Source organism: Drosophila montana, unplaced genomic scaffold, assembly GCF_035044405.1.
Source record: "Drosophila montana isolate Dmon_TW-CO22-7 unplaced genomic scaffold, ASM3504440v1 contig_1505_1, whole genome shotgun sequence".
In the NCBI taxonomy this organism is placed as follows: Eukaryota; Metazoa; Arthropoda; class Insecta; order Diptera; family Drosophilidae; genus Drosophila; species Drosophila montana.
This window is the reverse complement of record NW_026996452.1, coordinates 3757604-3778060: the sequence shown is the minus strand read 5'-3', so window position 1 is coordinate 3778060 and position 20457 is coordinate 3757604. Positions and strand designations below refer to the sequence as shown.

The window sequence follows — 20457 nt, the reverse complement described above, 5'->3', positions numbered from 1 at the left end:
TGTATGCAGCAGCTGCTGCCCCTGACGCTGCCTTATCAAATTATTTTGCAATCTTTTTCAATAAATTTAATATCCTTTGGCGTTATTTCCTATTCCTGGCTAGCGGTTCGATGTGTGTGTGTGTGTGTGCGTCTTTAAAAATCAATAACGCACATAACGCATTTATCCTACGCTGCCAGCGTCGCTGCCTCGATTTGTTTCTGATTAACACACACACGTAACCAAATCCCCGTCTCTGCATGTAGATTCCAAATTTGAAAATTGTCCTAGCCATAGATATTTGAGGGATATTTTGGTGCTGTGTTGTTTCTATTTTGTGTGTGGGTGCTGTGCGTGGGCACTGCGCAGCTGCATTGGAAGCAAGTGCCGGACAGTTGATGGCACAGCAAGTACAGCAGCAATTCGCAGCCTAGTAACGCGCAGTAACCCATCTAGACGCTGCGCGCGCAGCATTTCTTAACTGAAATAGTTTGAATTTAAATTTGAATTGTGCACTGCATTTTGCACTGCTTGCATCAGCGTCGTTGCTTTGCTGCAGTCTCGACTGCTTACTGTTGCACTGCTTACAATGACGCGTTAATTAACAGCGCTTCTTAAACCCATGCTTGTTCAACAGTTTGAGTAGCTTTGTGCAGACCATTTCCTGTTTTGTGGTTTCTGTGCCCAAAAGAACTTTTCGAATTTCATTTACCTTGCACATCCTGTTGCAACTTAAATAAAAACAAAAGAAATAAAATTAAATTGAATTTATTTCTTTAAGCTAGTCAAAAAAAAAATATTTTTTTCTAAAATTGTTTTATATATATTGCAAAGTGAATTTTCATCCAATATAGTACATCATCTAAGCCCGAATAAGAGTCGTGTGCATTGTGCTCTCGAGCGTGGATTGGCACCTCTAAAAAATTACGTGTAGGCCCTCCTTCCCGAAATATGCGTCACTCGTAGCATTCCATTCAAACATTCTGCATTCACGGCTTACGATTACGATTAACTATTTCTTGGTCTTCTTTTTGTTTTTGTTTTTGTTTTCGTCTTCGCCTGTAAATGATGTACCCACAAAATGTTTATTTAATTAGTTAAGGGAATGGAAGTCGTCACATAACGCTCATTTCTCTGCATATAGCTAAAGAGCTACCATCATGCCTAAAATGCCAAGGCCCAAAGCTCCATGGGCGGCCAATACTTTGCCGTTAACTCCCTTCTTTTTCTCTTCTTTCTCACAAGTGTCGCCTGGAAGGACAAATTTTCCAAATATGCATTAAATTTAAATCGAAAATGCTCGTTAAATGTACAATTTTCAACGCCTCCAGGTCGACAAAGTGAACCACTTACTTAAATAAAAGCTAAATTAACCCAGCTGAAAGCATAAAATATTATGTCCTCAGCTGGCAGTGGGGATTTCCCGTCGGAAGCGCTGAAAATTTTGATCCTATTCATACTTACACGGTGGTCCATTGACATCACCTTGCAAAGCATTTACTAGACCAGGAGGATTCTCGTATTTCTGATTATAAACGAACAGCTGCAAAGATGCACGACGCACACAATCATTAGGAAAAATCAAATCTGATTTAGTTATACTGTTGTTATACTTACCTTGCGTACCGGCACCTTATAACCTTGACGTGTCTCAACAAATTCACATGCAGCTGAGGTTTTTGTGTACCACACATCATCGCGGGTCATTGCCTGACGTATGCAATAAAGAACTTCACAAGTGAAGCCAAGTGTACAAAATATTATCATTGGTATTGCCTGTAAAAGGAGAATGGCAGAGGCATATTTATTATATGATTTATTATGTTATGGGCTTATAGACGAGAGATTAAGAAACAATAATAGACTTTTGCTAAATTTAAGATCTTGTCAAAAGCGACGTTAATCTCCCTTGAAATTATTTCAAGTGCTTTCAAGCACTTGAAAACTACTCAACGGCAATCAACTTATTTAGCGCGAACACTTATCAACACTGACACCTGTGCGACAACTTTGCAACACTGCGCCGTAACGAGCGAGGTCCTGCCTGCCTACCTGGCAACCCTCCAATAGCGTGCACAGTGTGTAGGGCAACCCCAGTCAGGCACAATAAATGACAGCTGTCTTTGCTTTAGACAGATTCTCGGCCGCATCGCTCTCTGCCTCTCACTCTCTCGCTCTTCATCACTCCTTCGGTCTAGCTAGTGCGTATATGTGTGTGTGTGTGTGTGTGTATTTTATTTTCGAATGCCGCTGCGCACGCTCATTCGTTGACTTACAAATGAAATATTTTCGAGCTCTCGCACACATCCTGCGACGCATTCAGAATTCTACAGTCGCGCCGCGCAGACGTTTAGTAAAATTGGCAAACGCATAAAATAATAGAATATATAAATACACGATATAGTACGTTTAATTATATAGTTATTTATACTGCTCTTAAATTTTTCGTTGGATTTATTTGCTGTTCGTGCCGTGTGGACATTTGAATTAATTTATGTGCTTGTTGAATTCAAATAACTAAGCAAAAGTATAGCTAAGCACCGCCCATTGCCATTGGCAACAAAAACAAAACGCGAAAAGGGAAAAACCCAAAGAAACAGACACAAGTTAGAGAAACGTAACAGAAGAAAAAAAACGCGAAACGTCAAAAATATTACAAAGAAAAACGGCGAAAGCAAAAACAAATCAATATATACATAAATCAAAAGCAAAAGCAATTAAGAGAGAAATTTCGTTTCTTGCGCTGCACGCTTAAACGGCCTTCAAAATTCAGCTCAAGCAGGAAATGCACGCTCTTAAGGAGGGCGCTACCATGATGCACCATCAGCCGCCGCCGCCGCTGCCGCTGCCGTTGCCGCAGCCGCTGCCTTTGCCTTTGCCGCAGTCGCAGTCGCAGTCACAATCGCCGCACAAGGATTTGTTGAGTGCAGCTGACAAATATTTTTTTACCGCCCACAGCAATCCGATTGATAATGCTGCCGCCGCAGCAGCCGCTGCCGCTGCCGGCCTAATTGATCCGCATCACAATCGCGATCTTCACAATGCGCTGGTCGCCTCCATAGCCAACAGCAATGTGGCTGCCATTAACGGTACATTGACCACAGCCGCGGTGCTTAAGAGCGCCGCTGCTGCCCAAGCCCAAGCACAGGCCCAGGCACAGGCGCAGGTGCAGGTGCAGCAAACACAGCAACAAAGCGCTGCCGCTGCCGCCGCCGCCGCAGCCGTCGGGCAGGCCCAACAGCAGCCCACAGCTGGACAGGATCAGGCCAATGCACAGACCAATGGCAGCCAACAGCAGGCGACTGCACAACAGCAGCAGCAACAACAGCAACAACAACAACAACAACAGGCGGCTCAACAGGCCGCCTTGGCGCTTCTGAAGGTGGATAATGTGAATGGAGCCGCTGCACAAAATGGCAGCGGTGCCAATTTGAGCATCAAGAGCAGCTCCTCGGGCCGCTCCACGCCCAGCAATAGCGGTGGCAGCCTCTCAGATCCAGCACCCGGCAAACTTTTTGTCGGCGGCCTCAGCTGGCAGACATCCTCAGAGAAGCTAAAGGAATATTTCAACATGTTTGGCACCGTTACAGATGTGCTCATTATGAAGGATCCGGTCACTCAGGTAAGCCACATGTAGTCTATGCCTAATATTTTAGCCGACTATGTATATGGCAATTTTGCTATTTCAATTTCTACCTCTCTCCGTCTCTCTCTCTCTCTCTATCTCTCTCTTTCGCTCTCTTTGGGGGTTTTAACTTCTAATTTTTTCATTTCTGTTGTTTGTTTGCGTTTCTTGGTTTGCTCTCTGTGCAGATTTGCCAGATTTTACAGCTACGCGCCGTTCCGTTTCGTTTGTCCGCGTGCGCTCTCACGCTCTCCCGCTCCTATCTCCTTTTCTCACCTTGTTTTTCGGCGTGTCACTGCGCGCAGCTGCAGCTGCTCGGCCGTATGCAGCAGCAGAACAACAACTACAACAATGATAATGTGTGATTTACTACAGTCGCGTCTCTTTCTTGGGCCCTTTGTCTGTGGTCTTCCCCTTCCCCAGTCTCTTTATTTTTGCATCTTTCACATTATTTATTGGTTTCTGTCTGGTTTAGAATTACAGTTTTTCGCTACGTGCCAAACAAAAGACACAAAATACGACCACCAGGCAACAAGAAAGAAGAGACAACAACACATCAGGGCATATTATATCGCAAAATCAGGTTTCACACTAGAATCTTTAAATAAACGGACTAGTCTTCCGTTAAGTATATAACGTTGAGTACTTCAAATAAAACAATTAGTAAAGATAATGAAGGCAATAATTTGAGTTATCAGTTTTTACACTAGGTGCAAAATTCATTTGACAGAATATTCTAGAATTATGTTCTGACTTACTGGGCCCTAATAATTAAGTGGCTCCAATTTGCTGGACACTACTGTAACTGCACAGAACATTATCGCAACAAGGCCCAAGCCAAGCTTAGCTTAAAACAGTTTAAGCAGTTTTCACAGTCGCATCCTGGCATAAGAAGCACAGCCTCGGCGGAAATTGTATTTTTAGCGTGCGTATTAAGCAATTTGTCCGCTTGATAAGCGCACAATTAACTCAAAGACATGCATATATACACACACAAATACTGTTGTTGTTGTTATTGTTGTTGTTGTGCCTGCCAGTTGCAACGGACAGAGCGCGCGCTCGCGCTTTGTTAGGCCATTAAAAATAGCAGCTGCCGTTTACGAGTCCTGTGCGCGCAGCTGTTTATGCCCCCTTTTTTATGATTGTGGCACAGGACAATGGCAACGTGAGCCATACCTTGTAGCCTAAGGGTTGTTTGGCCTGGTGCGCGCAATTGCGCAATTGCGGCAACAACTTGGAGGGCAGCTCGAACTCGGACTCGAACTCGAACTGGAACTGGAACTGTTTATTCGCAAAAGCAGCCGATCCTAACGGGGGTTGTCCTTGCAGCAGATAGTCGAGAGAAACGCAAATAAACAATGTGCCCTTTTATATACTTTACAAAAACTACAGACACACACACACACGCACACACACACAAACATAACGTACACCTTTTGTTGTGCTCCAAGAAACAAAACAGCAACAAAAAAAAAATAAAAGAAAACTGGTTTACCAACTGCTCTGTCACTCGCACACACCGTCCTTGTGTGTGTGTGTGTGTGTGTGTGTGTGTGATGTGTGTGTGTGTGTGTGATGTGTCCTGCTTATAGGTGAACCAACATCCAAGTACAACTAGTTTTTAAGCATAGGAACAAAAGTCTTAGCTAGCGTATACATACATTTGTAGTCGACTATATGAAAAGCATAAGAAATATGTACCTAAAATATAAACATATATATAATTCAAATGAACAAAAAAACATATATACATATATATATACTTGAAAAGTGAACGAATTGTGGAGAGAACCAGCAGCAACTGGCGAACCGAAAATTCGGAACTGGAACTTTGACGCGTGCGCAGTTGTTGCGCCGGAGGCATCATTTCCCCCCACCCCGCACCAAATAAGAGGAAGCGCAGATCAAATCTCGTTAACGATGTCTTAGGTACATGCTCAAAACAATCCCAAAAATACAAAAATTAAAAAAAAAAAACGCCCAAAAAAAAATAATTATTTAACTGTATAAAAAACACGTTTAGCGTAATATTCAGCTGGCGCATCGTACTCTCTCTCTCTCTCTCTCTCTCTTTCTCTCGTATCTCTCGTATAACTCTGAGCAAAACTTAATATTATAATATTGAAACATAATTATAGTATAACCGTAATCTAATTAAATGTACTCGTACTCGTACTCGTACTCGTACTCGTGTTGTGTACTTGGTTATTCTTAGAGTTTCTCACCCAAAAAAAAAAAAAAAAAAGCAGCATATCCCAAACGCATACTTACAAAAAACAACTACTTACTATATACATATATATATTCGATAAGAAAGCGACTAAAAAAGAACCGCCTTCGAACTATGAGTATTTTACATACTAGATATAGAAGAAATCTAGCTGCAGTAATATTTTTATAATACCCCTTAAATACATTATAATGAAAACAAATTTCGAAACTCCCCTCTAGCAGTAAGATGTGATACAGCCTGGTTTTCTACTACACATATCACACAATCTGTAAAGGAACCTAGCTCTAGCCTAGTTTTATACCAGTATTGAGTACGACTAAGTTTAGTCTTTATTTGTGTTTAATTTTTGCTTTATTTATTTCTTGGCATATATCTCTTAACTATTTCCTGCGTTAGTTCTGTAGTTTATATACTCAGCCATACAAATACTTTATATACACCAAAACTAATTTATAATTTAGTTAACTTTTTATTTTTTTATTTTTAAGTGCAGCTACAAGAAATGACAAAAGAATTTAACTTTAGTAGGTCAATTTATTTTGTAATTAATCAGAGTTTGAAATATTACTGCCCCGAGTTTAAAATCCCATTTTATATATAGTACATACATAGATGTTTGTTTTCTTAAAATCACCTTAAGAACTCGTCAGCCTTTAAATCGTACCTTTTAATGGTAAAAGACCTTTTAATGTTAAAAATATTTATACTATTATGAACACGCGTAGAGCATTATGTGATATAGATTAATTTATTTGAGCTACATCAACAATTTGTCGGCCTTCTTAGCAGGCCTTGTTGTGCGGGACGTACTACATATGTACATACATATATCATAAGTAGTTATCATTTCGAAAATTTGTACAAAAATAAACAACTTCGGCACGCCGAGGTAAATATGCCCTTCCAGATATACTTATTACTTTATTTAGGTGTAGATTTCTGTCATATAACCCTACCAATTAGTTGTAGATAAATTTTGCCAGAAGCAAAGAACTATATTCATGATTTAAGATGAATAGAATACATATATTATGCAAAAGCTCGACTATAGAGTTTTAGAATATATAGACTTGGCTATTTTTCAGCTGCTATAGATAAAGCTCTGCAGGGTTATAAAAAAAAATCGCCTTAGGCTTAAGTCAATTGTTGTAAAATATATATGTATTTGTACCAGATTGTAAAGAAGATAAAAACGTAGATATAAGCAACTTATTTACACATCCAACTCATGTTTTGTAAAGAAAATAATATATATAGTAATGATAATATTAATATTAAGAACGTATGTTTCTTTGTAAACTAACCAGCAATTGTATGGGATAAGCCCAAAAGCTATTCGTTAATATCGTACTTAGGAAGTATCTATAATGATTCATCACATAAGTATCCTCTCGATATTCGTACTGGCCTAGTAAAAGCGTTTGATCCGTTTTTTACACTCTTTCTTCTCTCTATCTAACTGTCTATCTATATGCTGCATATAAGAACTTACTATCACACGCTATATATATAGTTATATAGCTATATATAAAGCCTCATATGTATCTTTGTATTATTGTTAAATATTATTTGGAAAAGTGAAGAGGTCGAAAAAAAAAAAAGAAAAAATAATTATGTTTATATTCGATATATATATATTTGTGTATATACTTAGAGCGGGCTTGACATTGATGGAAAACTTGAATAATTCTATTGTTCAAATCTGAAAAGTATTTAGTCCAAGTTTTAGTAAATAGTTGAGCATAATTTTACGTAATTTAAATGTGTGTTTTACCTCCGACAAACTTGTTGTTACTGATTTGTTGTCGTGATTTTTCAATACAAAAAGTGTAACAAGAGGCTATGCCCACGTTGGGACATTGGAGAAGTGTAACGAGTACTTTTGCGTAGTCTGCCTAGAAGAGTATGCGTAGTACTCACACGCAAACATACATACGAGTATTTTTGCGTATGAGTAGTCGAACAACTTCGAGTACTGCTCGAATAGTACGCAAAATGTACTCAATGCAAATCTCTGATAAACATGCAAACTATATATACAATCGGTTAATTAATTTGGAAAAAGTATTTTAATTTGAGTTTAAACATTTAATATTTATTTTTTGGTTGAGTTTTTTAATCGGTGGCATCAACTGTTTTCGAACTGTTGATGAATTGATTTTTAACTTTGTTAAACTTTTGCTAACGTTACGTAGGACCTTTACAAATAATTAACTTGCAATTAGCTGATCACTTTGCAAATTTAGATTTATATATGCATATATACATACATATATATAACATATATACAATATAATTATATACGTATTTCGTAATTGCCGCCTCTAACCTCCAAATTTGAAGCGCATCGAATCTTTGGACTAACATTTACTAAACTCTGTCTCTCTTTTGTGTTTCTCCCTCTCTCTCGCTCGCTCGCTCGCTCGCTCTCTCCCTCTCTCTCTCTTGTGTCACGTCACAACTTACAGCGCAGTCGCGGCTTTGGCTTCATCACATTCCAAGAACCCTGCACCGTGGACAAGGTGCTGAAGGTACCCATACACACACTGGACGGCAAGAAGATCGATCCCAAACATGCCACGCCCAAGAATCGACCACGCCAGGCCAATAAGACCAAAAAGATATTTGTGGGCGGCGTCTCACAGGACACCTCCGCCGAAGAGGTGAAAGCCTACTTCAGTCAATTTGGCGCCGTCGAGGAAACGGTCATGCTAATGGATCAGCAAACGAAACGCCATCGCGGCTTTGGTTTTGTCACCTTCGAGAACGAGGATGTTGTGGATCGCGTCTGTGAGATACATTTCCATACCATCAAGAACAAGAAGGTCGAATGCAAGAAGGCGCAACCCAAAGAGGCTGTCACACCCGCCGCCCAGCTGCTACAGAAGCGCATCATGCTGGGCACCCTCGGCGTACAGCTGCCAACGGCACCGGGTCAGCTATTGGGTGCACGAGGCGCTGGCGTTGCCTCCATGAATCCATTGGCCATGCTGCAGACACCAACACAGCTGCTGCAATCGCCAGCGGCTGCAGCAGCCGCACAGGCGCAGGCGGCGCTCATATCACAGAATCCGTTTCAAGTACAAAACGCAGCCGCCGCTGCCACAATGGCCGCTAATCAGAGCAACTTTGGCAAGCTGCTTGCCTCATATCCGCAGACAGCGCTGCACGGCGTCAGGTGAGCAACGGAATTGGAAGCAATTGCATTTAATCACATTACTAAATACACTCCCCTCCTCTCTTGATCTCTGCCCCCCCCCCCTCTCTCTCTCTCTCTCCCTCTCTTTAGATATGCACCGTACACCATACCCGCCAGCGCCGCCACTGCCAATGCCGCATTGATGCAGGCACATCAGGCACAGAACGCCGCCGTGGCCGCCCATCAGCAGCAGCAGTCGCATAATGCGGCGCATGCACATGCCGCTGCCGCCGCCGCCGCTGCCGCCGGTCTGCATCAGCAGCATCATCATCATCATCAGCAGCATCAGCAACAACAGCAGCAGCAGCAGCAGCAACAACAGCAGCAGCAACATCACGCTGCCGCCGTTGCAGCCGCTGCCACCAACAATGCTGCCTCACAGGCCCATTCGGCGGCCGCCGCCGCCGCTTTGGCTGCCAATGCGGCAAATGGGGCGGGCGCCAATGCCCATTCGCTGGCCGCCGCCCAACAGGCGGCACTCGTCGCCGGCAATCCATTGAATGCAGCAGCTGCCGCCGCTGCAGCAGCAGCTGGCAATCCGGCTGCCGGCTATCCCAATTATGCGCTGGCCAATGTGGACATGTCCAGTTTCCAGGGTGTCGACTGGAGCAGCATGTATGGCATGGGCATGTATGTCTAAGCAGTGCTTGCCGCTAACCACCCACCCCCACCCCCCTGACACTATCTATCTATCTATCTCTTTTTAACTTTCTTTGTAATTTGCATACAATTATACACACACACACACACATACTCTCTCTCACACACACTTACACAAATCTCATGACACCACAAAATTTGGTTAACCTTGGTTTGACTTGGTTTAACTTAGTTCTTAGTGCCACACACACACACCCTCCTATACACACACACACGCCCACACACATAATTCACAGCATATTAAGTATTATATTTAAGGCTCTAGCCACGCCCCAACGCGTTCTATAATAATAACAATAAACATGATAAGCAATATAACAACAACAAGAGCAGCCCGCGAGGCAAAGCTGCGACTAAGCAGAGCAAATAAAAAGAAAAACAAGAAGTTTATAAAAAATTAATGAAAAAACATTAAACCAAAAATTACGAAAAAAAAAACACATTAAAAAAAAAAAACAATTTAAAAAAACCACCGATTGTGATTGCGTTTATTTGTAGCAGTTTATATAATTTTTAGTGCATAAAACTAAATATAACTAAAACGTAAAAAAAAATATAAAAACTATTCTATAAAAGCATCAACTAAATTATATATATATATAAAAGAAAAGCTCACTGAACAAAGCAAAGGAAAAGCGAGTAACGAAAAACGAACTAACAAACATTTTGCTCAAGCCTCGTATTATAAAATATAAAAACAAACAAACAAAAATATATATATATATATAATTGTATAATAAATATTAAACATTTAAATAACTATAAACACATAAAACTAAAATCAAACTGAAAGAAAGCAAAAACAAAACGAGAAAAGAAAAATATTAACATGCATTAAACTACACAACATAATTTAGTTATTTAGTTTTTTGAGCTCGAATTTAATTCACCCAGCATAGCAGTTAGACAGAGACAGAGACAGAGACAAGAGAACCTAACAAACATCACACACACCAAAACCCCACACACACACGCACTCACTCACACACACACACACTTGTGACACACTCTACTTTTGTACTTCAGAATAAAACTGTTAAAAAGCTGCATTTTCCTCCTCAACTTTGTTGTACTCTATATATCCCTTACATGTATTATGTCATACATTCTCTTATAATATCTACACGCCCCAAAAATATTTAGATCGCTTTTTTCTGCCCATATAAATGTATTTAAGACCCAACAAAATGCTCAAGCAGCGTACTAAGCCTGGAAAAAACGCTACCAATATTTCAGACTTAAGCGACTGTTCACTAAATATTTGTTCTAAATCATATTTTGTGCTCGAATCCAGTTTCTCAACATTTTTACCAAACTCTTACATTTCACTTTATTTTATTTTTATTTTTTTTGTTTGTAATTTGCTTTAACTTAATATTATTTTTGAAATTTTTTCTACTCATGCGCATTACTTAACAAATAGTTTAAACTTTAAACAAGTAGTTATTGTATTAATGAAAACAACAACAACAACAACAACAAAAGAAAACCCTTCTCTTAGTTATAATTTGTAATTGTTTAGCTGTAGCATTTGCATTTGAGTTTTGCATTAAAGAGAAAATACACTACACTACACTACACTACACTACACTACATTATGCCACACAAACACTTCATTATAAAATAGTTATAAAAAAAAAACAAAAAACAGGCAGCGTGCCGTTGTGTACTCTATAAACATTAATTAAAACATTTGATTCGCTTGCATGTTTCAACTTTAGTTTTAATTAATTAATTTACTTAGTTATCATTTGAAAGTAATTATTTGCGTATGTATATATAGTTTATATGTATGTGTACACACTACACTCACACACACACACACACACACCAACATAATTATAAAAGAAAAACATTTTGAAGTAATTTTTGTGTTTAATAAAACTGGTTTACAACAACAAAAACAAAAAGCGTTGCTAATGAAACAAGCAAGAAAGAAAAGAAGAGAGAATTTGTGTTGTTTTATTATGATTATTAACTAGATTGTGTATATATTTGATCAATTTATATATATTTATTTAATTTTTTACTGATATTGATATTTTGTTGAACTTTCGTAAATGTTGTGCTCTTCTCCCTTCTACCCTTCTCAACCTATATCAACATTGTGTGTAGATCTTGCGACACCAGGTGGGGAGATTATTTATATTATTTTGTGTTCTTGTTTCTTTTTTTGTACTTAAATATATCTATGTGTCTGCATTTTAGAGGTGAGTATGTATATATATATATTGGGCATTTATATATTTGATTTTATTTTATTTAGTTTACCCAGTATTTGTCTTTGTACAGCATCTCAAGAAACTCTCGCCTTTCCCCCAACCCATGTGTCGTCTCATATTTCTTATACCAAAGATAATTTGTATACACCATTTTGCTGGGCTGAATTTAAGACTCGTAATGCTGCATTTAAGTAGTACACACACACACACACATATATACACAGAGAATTGACACAACTAATTTAGTAACATATTCCCCTTAATTTATTTATTTATTATTTATGCTTAAGAACTTAACACACATTCCAAACAAAAAAAAAAGCTATTTGGTGCCATTCAAAACAAGTACTTATCAATCATATTTTTTTTGAAAACGAACCCAATAAATCCACGAAAAACCAAAAATACAAAGAAATATTGCCTAGATCTCAGCATTTAAATACAGTTTAAGTTGTAGCCCTGACAATTCGTATGCTTAGCCATGGCCTACACTTTGCATAAACGAACTAACATACTTATTTTTTTAAACAAGAACTCATTGTTATATCTATATATAAATATAAATATATATACCATTTATTTATTATACATATATAATTTGAATAAATATTAAATATTTGTATGATTGCATTTTTCGTCCAATTACTTCGGTTTATTTTTAGCGCAAGAAGTCAAAAAATGCTTTAGACTTAGTTAATTATATGCTCTTATAAGATCGAAGATATTTCAGCCCTTGCACACGTATTTCGTAGTCGAATTTTGATTGGAAATGCTTTCAACTCGTTTTTACTAACTTTCATTTTTATATACTCTACCTACATATATCTACATGTCGTCTTCATACATTTAGCGAATTGTATGCTTCCAAAACATTTTCAACGTTCTTAACAGTCGAATAGTTCCAACATTCAAAGTGATCAAAATCGCCAAAAATGAGTTTTGTGCTTGGTAGCAACAGTCTGAAAAATAACTCAATTCGAATAATTTCTTCAAAAAAAATAAAAAAAAAAACCAAAAATGAAATATTTTGATATTAAAAGAAATATGTAATCCCAAGTAGTAGCTTGCGAATTTTGATATATATACTTAGTAACACAACATATATAGCGCTCTTTATATATATCAGTAAATATATACATATACATATAATTTTTTATAGAAAAAAAAAACAAACCCAATACAAAAACAAAAAGCAAACAACCATAGTTAAATAGTTGAATTGTTCAGTTTTTGAATTAAATATCATCTGTTATTCATTTTGTGGTAGCGACAATTTTCAATTTTCAATCTCATCAATAATATGAACCAAATATGAACAAAAATATCGTCGTTTATGCGACCAAATTGCTGTAATATATGACCACATAAATACATACATACACTCACACACACACACACATATATACTACTATAAATTAGTTGTCTTTTTTTCGTACTTGTAGGTTGAACTTATATAGTACTACGTACATTTTTAGCTATATAGAACATACATATTTATATATATATACCTATATATATAAATAAAGCATGATGGAACATGTTCAAGTAGTCAATTGCGTATAATTCTATATATAAACTATATACTCTATATATAAATATATATACAAAACTTAACGAGAATGCAAGTGAACCAATTTGCAATCCATATCATCTTCTCACAGTATATATACTACAAAAACAAACAAAATTCCCCCATTTAGATGGCATTATATATACATACATATACATGCATACATCATATGACAATAAGATCAACTGTGTTTCAGAGCATTCAAGTGTCAGTATTCGTAAACCAAATTACCTAAAAAAAAAAACAAAAAAACAACAGAACTCTTAACGATAGTCAATCGGATTTTAGCTATTGTACTATATATACATATATATATATTGTCTAGTTGGATAATGTTGATATGTTCTCTCAATATACTCGGTATACAACAAGAAGAAGCGCATATACATACATACATATATAGAACTAAAGTCGAGTGACAACTTTATAGATATTTACATGCATACAGCGATATTTAGCAAGACCGTGATATATTCAATTAGAGAAACAAAAACAAAAACAAAAACAAAAACAAAAACCAAAAGGCATACCTTTAAATATATTATATGTGTATATCTATTATATATATAAGACAGCGTCTCAAAATGTGGCAAAATACTTACTGAGCGGTACTTCAAAATGGAGATACATGAAAACATTTCATAACCCTAGGCTGAACTGTTGTTCTGAGGCTAACAAAACGCATATCACTTTGAAGCAGTGTTACGGCAGTAAAAATTGTACACACAAAAAAACTAAATACTCTTTCGTATAGATAGGCAAGTGTCTTGTTTTCGTTGAAGTGGAAGAATCTCTTTAATGGAAACGAAAGTCGTTCGATTTTTGATATGCTTTAGTGCAGATTGTGTATAGAAACCCAAACGTAGTTGTTTTCGAGTGACTAATGAGGACCGAGGACCAACCAAAAATATCTTAGCGAAATTCGATCAGAAATCGGGTGATTTAAATAATATATATGTACTATAGAATACCCAAATTGAGCAAATTTAGTTACAAATCTGACGACTCTAGAATTTATTTGGACATTTTTTTTTTTTTGGCTTCTTGTGCATTGTTTTTTGCCTTGTTATAATTTGTTAATAAACTATATACACACACACACACACACACACGCAAACACACACACACAACAACAAATTCAAGCTAGTCAATTGATGTGCATAGCCACAAATCAATACTCTATCTACTCTAACAGAATTAAGTAAGTATAAACAAGAAAACGAAAATTTATAAACACAAACTAAAGAAAAACGTAAACGTAAACAATAAAGCATAAAAGCAATTATTTTCGTGGGAAAATATAAAATGCAACTATTATTTAACAATTATTAAAGATAATCGAAAAATAAAAACATTCAAATTTAACATATTGCAAAAATGGCATGCAAATAAATTTAGTTTTAAGCTTAAGATTTAAGTCTTAAACGTGTTGAATGATTTAAAAGCAATGCAGCCGAGCATATTAGCTCTTATATACCATTCACATCTGTGTGAATGACAAATGCTATTTATTTATCAATTGCTATATATACAAAAAAAAAAATATATCTATTATATTTAAAGCTCGATTTATGCTTATTTCAAAAAGTAACACAAAATCAAAGACAAAATAATATAAGAACTATATAAAGCAAAGTAAATGTAAGTGTTAAGCAAAATGAATATACCTAAAATCTAAAAAAAAAAAAAAAAAAAAATTTCAAAATGTATATTTAAAGACAAAAAAAAAACCAAAGGGAAAAACGTTTTCTTAATTGAACAAGGAACACGTACAACTTTTAACAGCTCGTCACATATCAATTTATTGAGCTATATTTTAGGCAGTTGTAGGAGACAAACATAACGCGGTACTATTGCCCATAAATGCGACGAAACAAACGAATTCAACACCAAGTTCAATTTTAATGTATTTCAAAAAAAATGATATTCAATCAGCAGAGGATTTCTTTTTGCATGGGCGCTACGAACTAAGTAGTATGCCCCGACTAAAAGGTGAGTAAAGCCACAACAAATTCTTCTTAATTGTTAAAAAAAAAAAGAAAAACCAAAAACACGAAAAAATTGATATATACACACATATAACTTAGACTCGTCTTCCAGTAACTAATTGACATGACAAAAAGAACTTGCAACAGCAAAAAAACCCCAATTCAGACAAGTTTTCATTTGAAAGTAGTTTGGCCACGTTCAGTTTTTTGCCTCACTATATAGTATATATATTTTTGTTTTTTAGTGTTTTTCAATCCTGTAACTATTTGGGCTTTACTTTAATCTTGAAAACGAGCTAATGAAACTATATAAGAGAGATTGAGAGCTACAGCTGATGGTATTTACATACTTATTTGAAGAACTTGTTAGATGTAATAATTATCAGTACAATTTTTGCAACGAGGAATTTGAAATGAATATTTAAAAGTAAAAATAATAAAGTAAACAAAAACGTGTTGGATTAAACTTTGTTGACAAGCTACCATATTTTGAACCTTTGAACCATAGTTTGACCATAGTTGAAATGAAATATAATTTGGTATATGGTTTACAATCCTCTGATTAATTCAAGGCAAAGAATTATGAAGCAGAAGAACAACTTACTAACTGTTGTACATTTGTTTTTCAAAATGAACCTAAAACTAATAAACGATAAGCAAGTGCATTATATTAATAAAAGGATAGATGAAAAACAAATACAAAATAAAGAATTCAAGTTCTAGTGCTAAGTTGTCACGTATATCTTCTAGGCCATAAGCAACCCATGTATAAGTACTTATATAGAAACCAGTTGAATTGACCTTAGTTTTCGACAAATACATCTATGAAAATATATGCTCGATATATGTGGCATATGCTGTCATACATACATCTTTATTATATGTAACAATTTGCAGCCAACATATATGAAATTTGGTAATGTTTAAACAATTATTATTATTTATTTATTATATATAGCGTAAGACAGGATAAATCTATATACAAACACACAAAAGGAAAAGATCCTGTCGCTCTCTGTATGTCGCTCTATACTTGTAGCGAATGTTTAGACAACCCATATATAACTCTTTCTATATATACAAAATGGAAATTGTCAACTCTGTATTTACTCTTAGCTACAACAAAAAACAAAAAACGGAACAACCCTCAAAATATAATGCTGAAAAACAAAAATCTCAATTTTTCGAAAACGAAATAAATAAAAAATGTGTAACACAAAGAAAATTCAAAAATAAACAAAATTTGCATTTGATTTAAAAGAAGACAAAAAAAAAAAAAAAAGGAAAAACGAAAGAAATATTTCTATAAAATAAATCAAGTAATTAATGTAATTTGTCGTAATTAGTCTGCACGCATTTTGTTGCTGTACAATGCACACAATAAACAATCTATCTACATACATATATATATGTATATATACGAATATATGGTATATACTTATAAACTCAAGAAGTGTGTAGAACGTAAGCCTAGATTATTAACGGCATAATAATAATTATTATTACCATTAAAATAGTTAATTAATTAGCTGATAGTTGAATTAGAAACCACCGTCATATTAGACTTTGTAGAATACAGTGTACCCTACGTATAATGTACGCTCGTTTCTCGTCATGTATTATTGTACTTCAAATGATTGCCACATCCAATTCTACATACATACTATATCTTTCAAGTAACTTCTTAACTCTTTTCGTAGCTCAAAGCGTTACATTTTACATTTTCTTTAAATTTCTGCTCTCTGTAATTCTTTTTAGTATCTTTTGGGTTTATTTTTGAAAGTAATACTGTAATATTTGTTTAGATTTACTTTAATTTGTATATAACTAAACAGAAACCTCTCAACACACTCTCGAACACTCTCTACAATACCAAAGCGCAAAGTGCATGTCGCTAGCAAAACTGGTTCAAAGTAAGAAACTGTTACTGGATTTTGATATCATGATATATATATCATGATATATCGCTAAAGACGCGAAGAAGTCTTTGCTTTAAACAAGTTATAAAAGCAACAACATATGTGGACAATACACGTTTTGGAGTACACCTCAGCATCAAGAACGAAACACAGATAAAACGTATAAGCAATATGCATATAGTAATAACTTTGATACTGACAAACATAACATACATACATACATATATGCCTACGCACTTATTTACATACATATATTTTAAAAGAACGTATGCGTGAGTTTTCAGAAGCTTTCGAGAAGCATACGAGAGGAGGTAACAGAAATTCCCAACAAAAGCTAATATTAGATTTTAAGTGCAGTGTTGAATAATGAACCAATTTAATGCTAACGCCAGCACATGATAAAACTATGTGCTGCCTGCTGTATACAAACACACATACATTGACGTGAAGCATACAAATTTTAGTTTCTTTGAAAAAAAAAAGAAGAAAAAAAGAAAGCATTGAAAATATACGAACGTAGTTTGTGTTGCAAGTTGTACTAAACCAAAAATTACAATAAATAATTATATATTCTATAGATATGCAGTAAAAAATGCGCAAACTGTTATATAATAATTACTGAATATTAAGTACAGAACTTCTTTAAATGCTGTTTCCAAAGTTGTTTAACTTTTAGCTTCTTATGCAATAAACACATATTAATTAATACCAAATATAAACATATACATATATAAAGTATATTTAGAAATAGTGTTGATTAGCGCCTAATTAGTATGCACACACACACCCACACACACACACACACACACAGACATACACAATTTGGCATTTAGTTACGTACAAGAAATACATTTAAATAAACACAAAAACCCAAAAACTCATCTTATTGTCACAGCGTAATAGTAATTATATGAATAATTAATATAATATATATATACACAAATACATATATGCATATATATAACTCAATAAATGTTTCACATAAAATATATATATACATACATATATTATTGTAGTCTTAAATTATTATCTTGCATTTGCTTCAACACAAGATTTACGTAACACACAGTAAATATTTTTTTTTTCTTAGTTTTCTATCAAATTTCGTACTCGTATTTGTAAATTACGCCTAGTTAGTTTTGCATAGAGAAACAGCTTTATGATTTTGATTTCTTAGAAAAACATTAGCAAGACTTTCATTTTTCTAGCACACAAAAACCTTTTTATAATACTCTTATCTAAATGTGTAAATTCTCATTTGTATAGAACAGCAATTTAAAGTATTTGTTAGAAGTCGTAATATTGTATATCAAACTACATTTTTATAATACAAGCCGGTGCCATTCGCTTTGCTCGAGCCAAATTTCATAGCCATATGAAAAAAATCCCGAAAAAGATCTCATTTTCTTAATTTCTCTCCATTTTTAAAGGCCGCTTGCAATTGCTACAGCTAAGTTACGGAGTCGGAGAATTTCTTAGGACCTTAGCTGGAATTTGCATTTAATTCATGTAGCAGATTATAACAATGGCAAAGAAGGTCAGATCCGGGAATAGTTTATCGCATTTCACCGAGTTATGGCCATTTAAATTATTCGGAGTAATCCTAAAAGTTAAATATCTTGGGTATTTTTCCTCCGATTTCGAAACGATATAACTCTTTCGACTCGTACGGACCAGAACCTTCGATTCCTATTCAAAAATCCCGGTTCTGAAACTTTTCCCAAAATGACGAAAAATGCACTGGTTACATCACGTTTTTTTCGAAAATGGGCTTGGTCCTGGATTCGAAAGCTTTTGACGCCAATCAATTCTAACGACCTCCACGATTACAAAACGCCTTATCTGTCCGCGATAGGACTTCAAATACTCGAGTTATGTCCATTTACAGATTTCGGAAAAATCCTAAAAGTTAAATATCTCGGGTATTTTTCCTCCGATTTCGGAACGATATACCTCTTTCGACTCGTACGGACCAGAACCTTCGATTCCCATTCGAAAATCCTGATTATGAAACATTTCCCAAAATGACAGAAAATCACGTTTTTTTTCGAAAATGGGCTTGGCCCTGGAATCGTAAGCTAATGACGTTAATCAATTCTAACTACCTCCACGATTACAAAACGCTCAGTCTGTCCGCGATAGGACTTCATTTAGTCGAGTTATGTCCATTTAAAGTTTTCAAAAACATTAAAACTCGAATATTTCGGGTATATTGTTTGTCCGATTTCGAAATGATATACCTCTTTAGACCAGGACTTTCGATTCGCATTCAAAAATCCTGATTCCGAAAGATGTTCAAAATTCAGAATAATGGCCATAAATCATATCACATAAAAGAACATTCAAAGTTTTCGGAAAAACTTGTAAACTTGAATATCTCGGATATTTAATACCCGAATAATACAAAATTAGTTCAGACTTACCCCCCAGTGATGTTTTAAAGCACCGCTTGAGAAGACAACACTCGGCTTCTCCAACCAGGGCACAGGTGGTTCTACAAACGATCCGTATTGAAGGTCCAACACATACATATATCTCGATAGTTTTAACATAACTTACCCGGAAACATGGAGCTTTGCCGAATTGAACCCTGTTTATTTACATTTATCTAAAATATGAATACATTTAACATTTTATCGAATAAATATTCGTTCACCAGAAATATTGCACCTTTGGCATTGACTTCAAGACTCCACGCACTGAAGTACATCCGGAAACTATGCGATACGCCATTCTTAACAATTCTGCTACTCAACTAATTTAATAACCTTTTTGCTAATTTGTAGGTACATGCACTTCAATTTTTAGAGGAGTTCCGAAATGTCTGCTTACTGGATAATAACTAATTTTCTGAATTTGTGTTTCTGAAAAGTGTTGTATCCGTAACTGTCAGCCACAGGTTGCTATGTTTTGGAAATCTTGAAGAATCTCTTTTACTTTTCGATAGCAAGCAATTGCTATGATATAGCCAAAAAATATGGGAAACCTGCACGGATCTGAGAAGTTACCGTTCTAGATGGCAATATTTTTCTGTGAGTGATTCCTGTAGCTAGGCAAAAAAT

At 35.5% G+C, this 20457-nt stretch overlaps 2 protein-coding genes across 10 annotated transcripts in view; one reads left to right on the top strand and one right to left on the bottom strand.

Annotated features, from left to right (window-relative positions):
- The window catches only part of msi (musashi), a 147063-nt gene extending 136757 nt beyond the window's left edge, over positions 1-10306 (top strand). For all 7 annotated transcript variants that reach the window (XM_064692924.1, XM_064692916.1, XM_064692912.1 and 4 more), the window contains 3 exons: positions 2938-3601; positions 8306-9015; positions 9127-10306. In XM_064692924.1, the coding sequence (XP_064548994.1) occupies positions 2938-3601; positions 8306-9015; positions 9127-9676 (1924 nt within the window). In that variant the 3' untranslated portion in view covers positions 9677-10306. The remainder of the gene's footprint in view (positions 1-2937; positions 3602-8305; positions 9016-9126) is intronic.
- On the bottom strand, positions 732-20273 carry ymp (yellow-emperor). Of its 3 annotated transcripts, none has more exons than XM_064692983.1 (6): positions 20066-20266; positions 19955-20003; positions 19819-19889; positions 1597-1755; positions 1444-1522; positions 732-1038 (listed from the first exon to the last, which is right to left on the bottom strand). In XM_064692983.1, the coding sequence occupies exons 1-6, from the start codon at positions 20126-20128 to the stop codon at positions 992-994; spliced, it is 468 nt and encodes a 155-aa protein (XP_064549053.1). In that variant the 5' UTR covers positions 20129-20266; the 3' UTR covers positions 732-991. The 3 variants fall into 3 exon arrangements, with proteins under 3 accessions (XP_064549053.1, XP_064549042.1, XP_064549062.1); XM_064692972.1 differs by having other exon boundaries at positions 732-1230; positions 20066-20263; XM_064692992.1 differs by lacking the exons at positions 732-1038; positions 1444-1522; positions 1597-1755 and adding an exon at positions 12821-12877 and having other exon boundaries at positions 20066-20273.
- Positions 20274-20457: the final 184 nt, after the last annotated feature.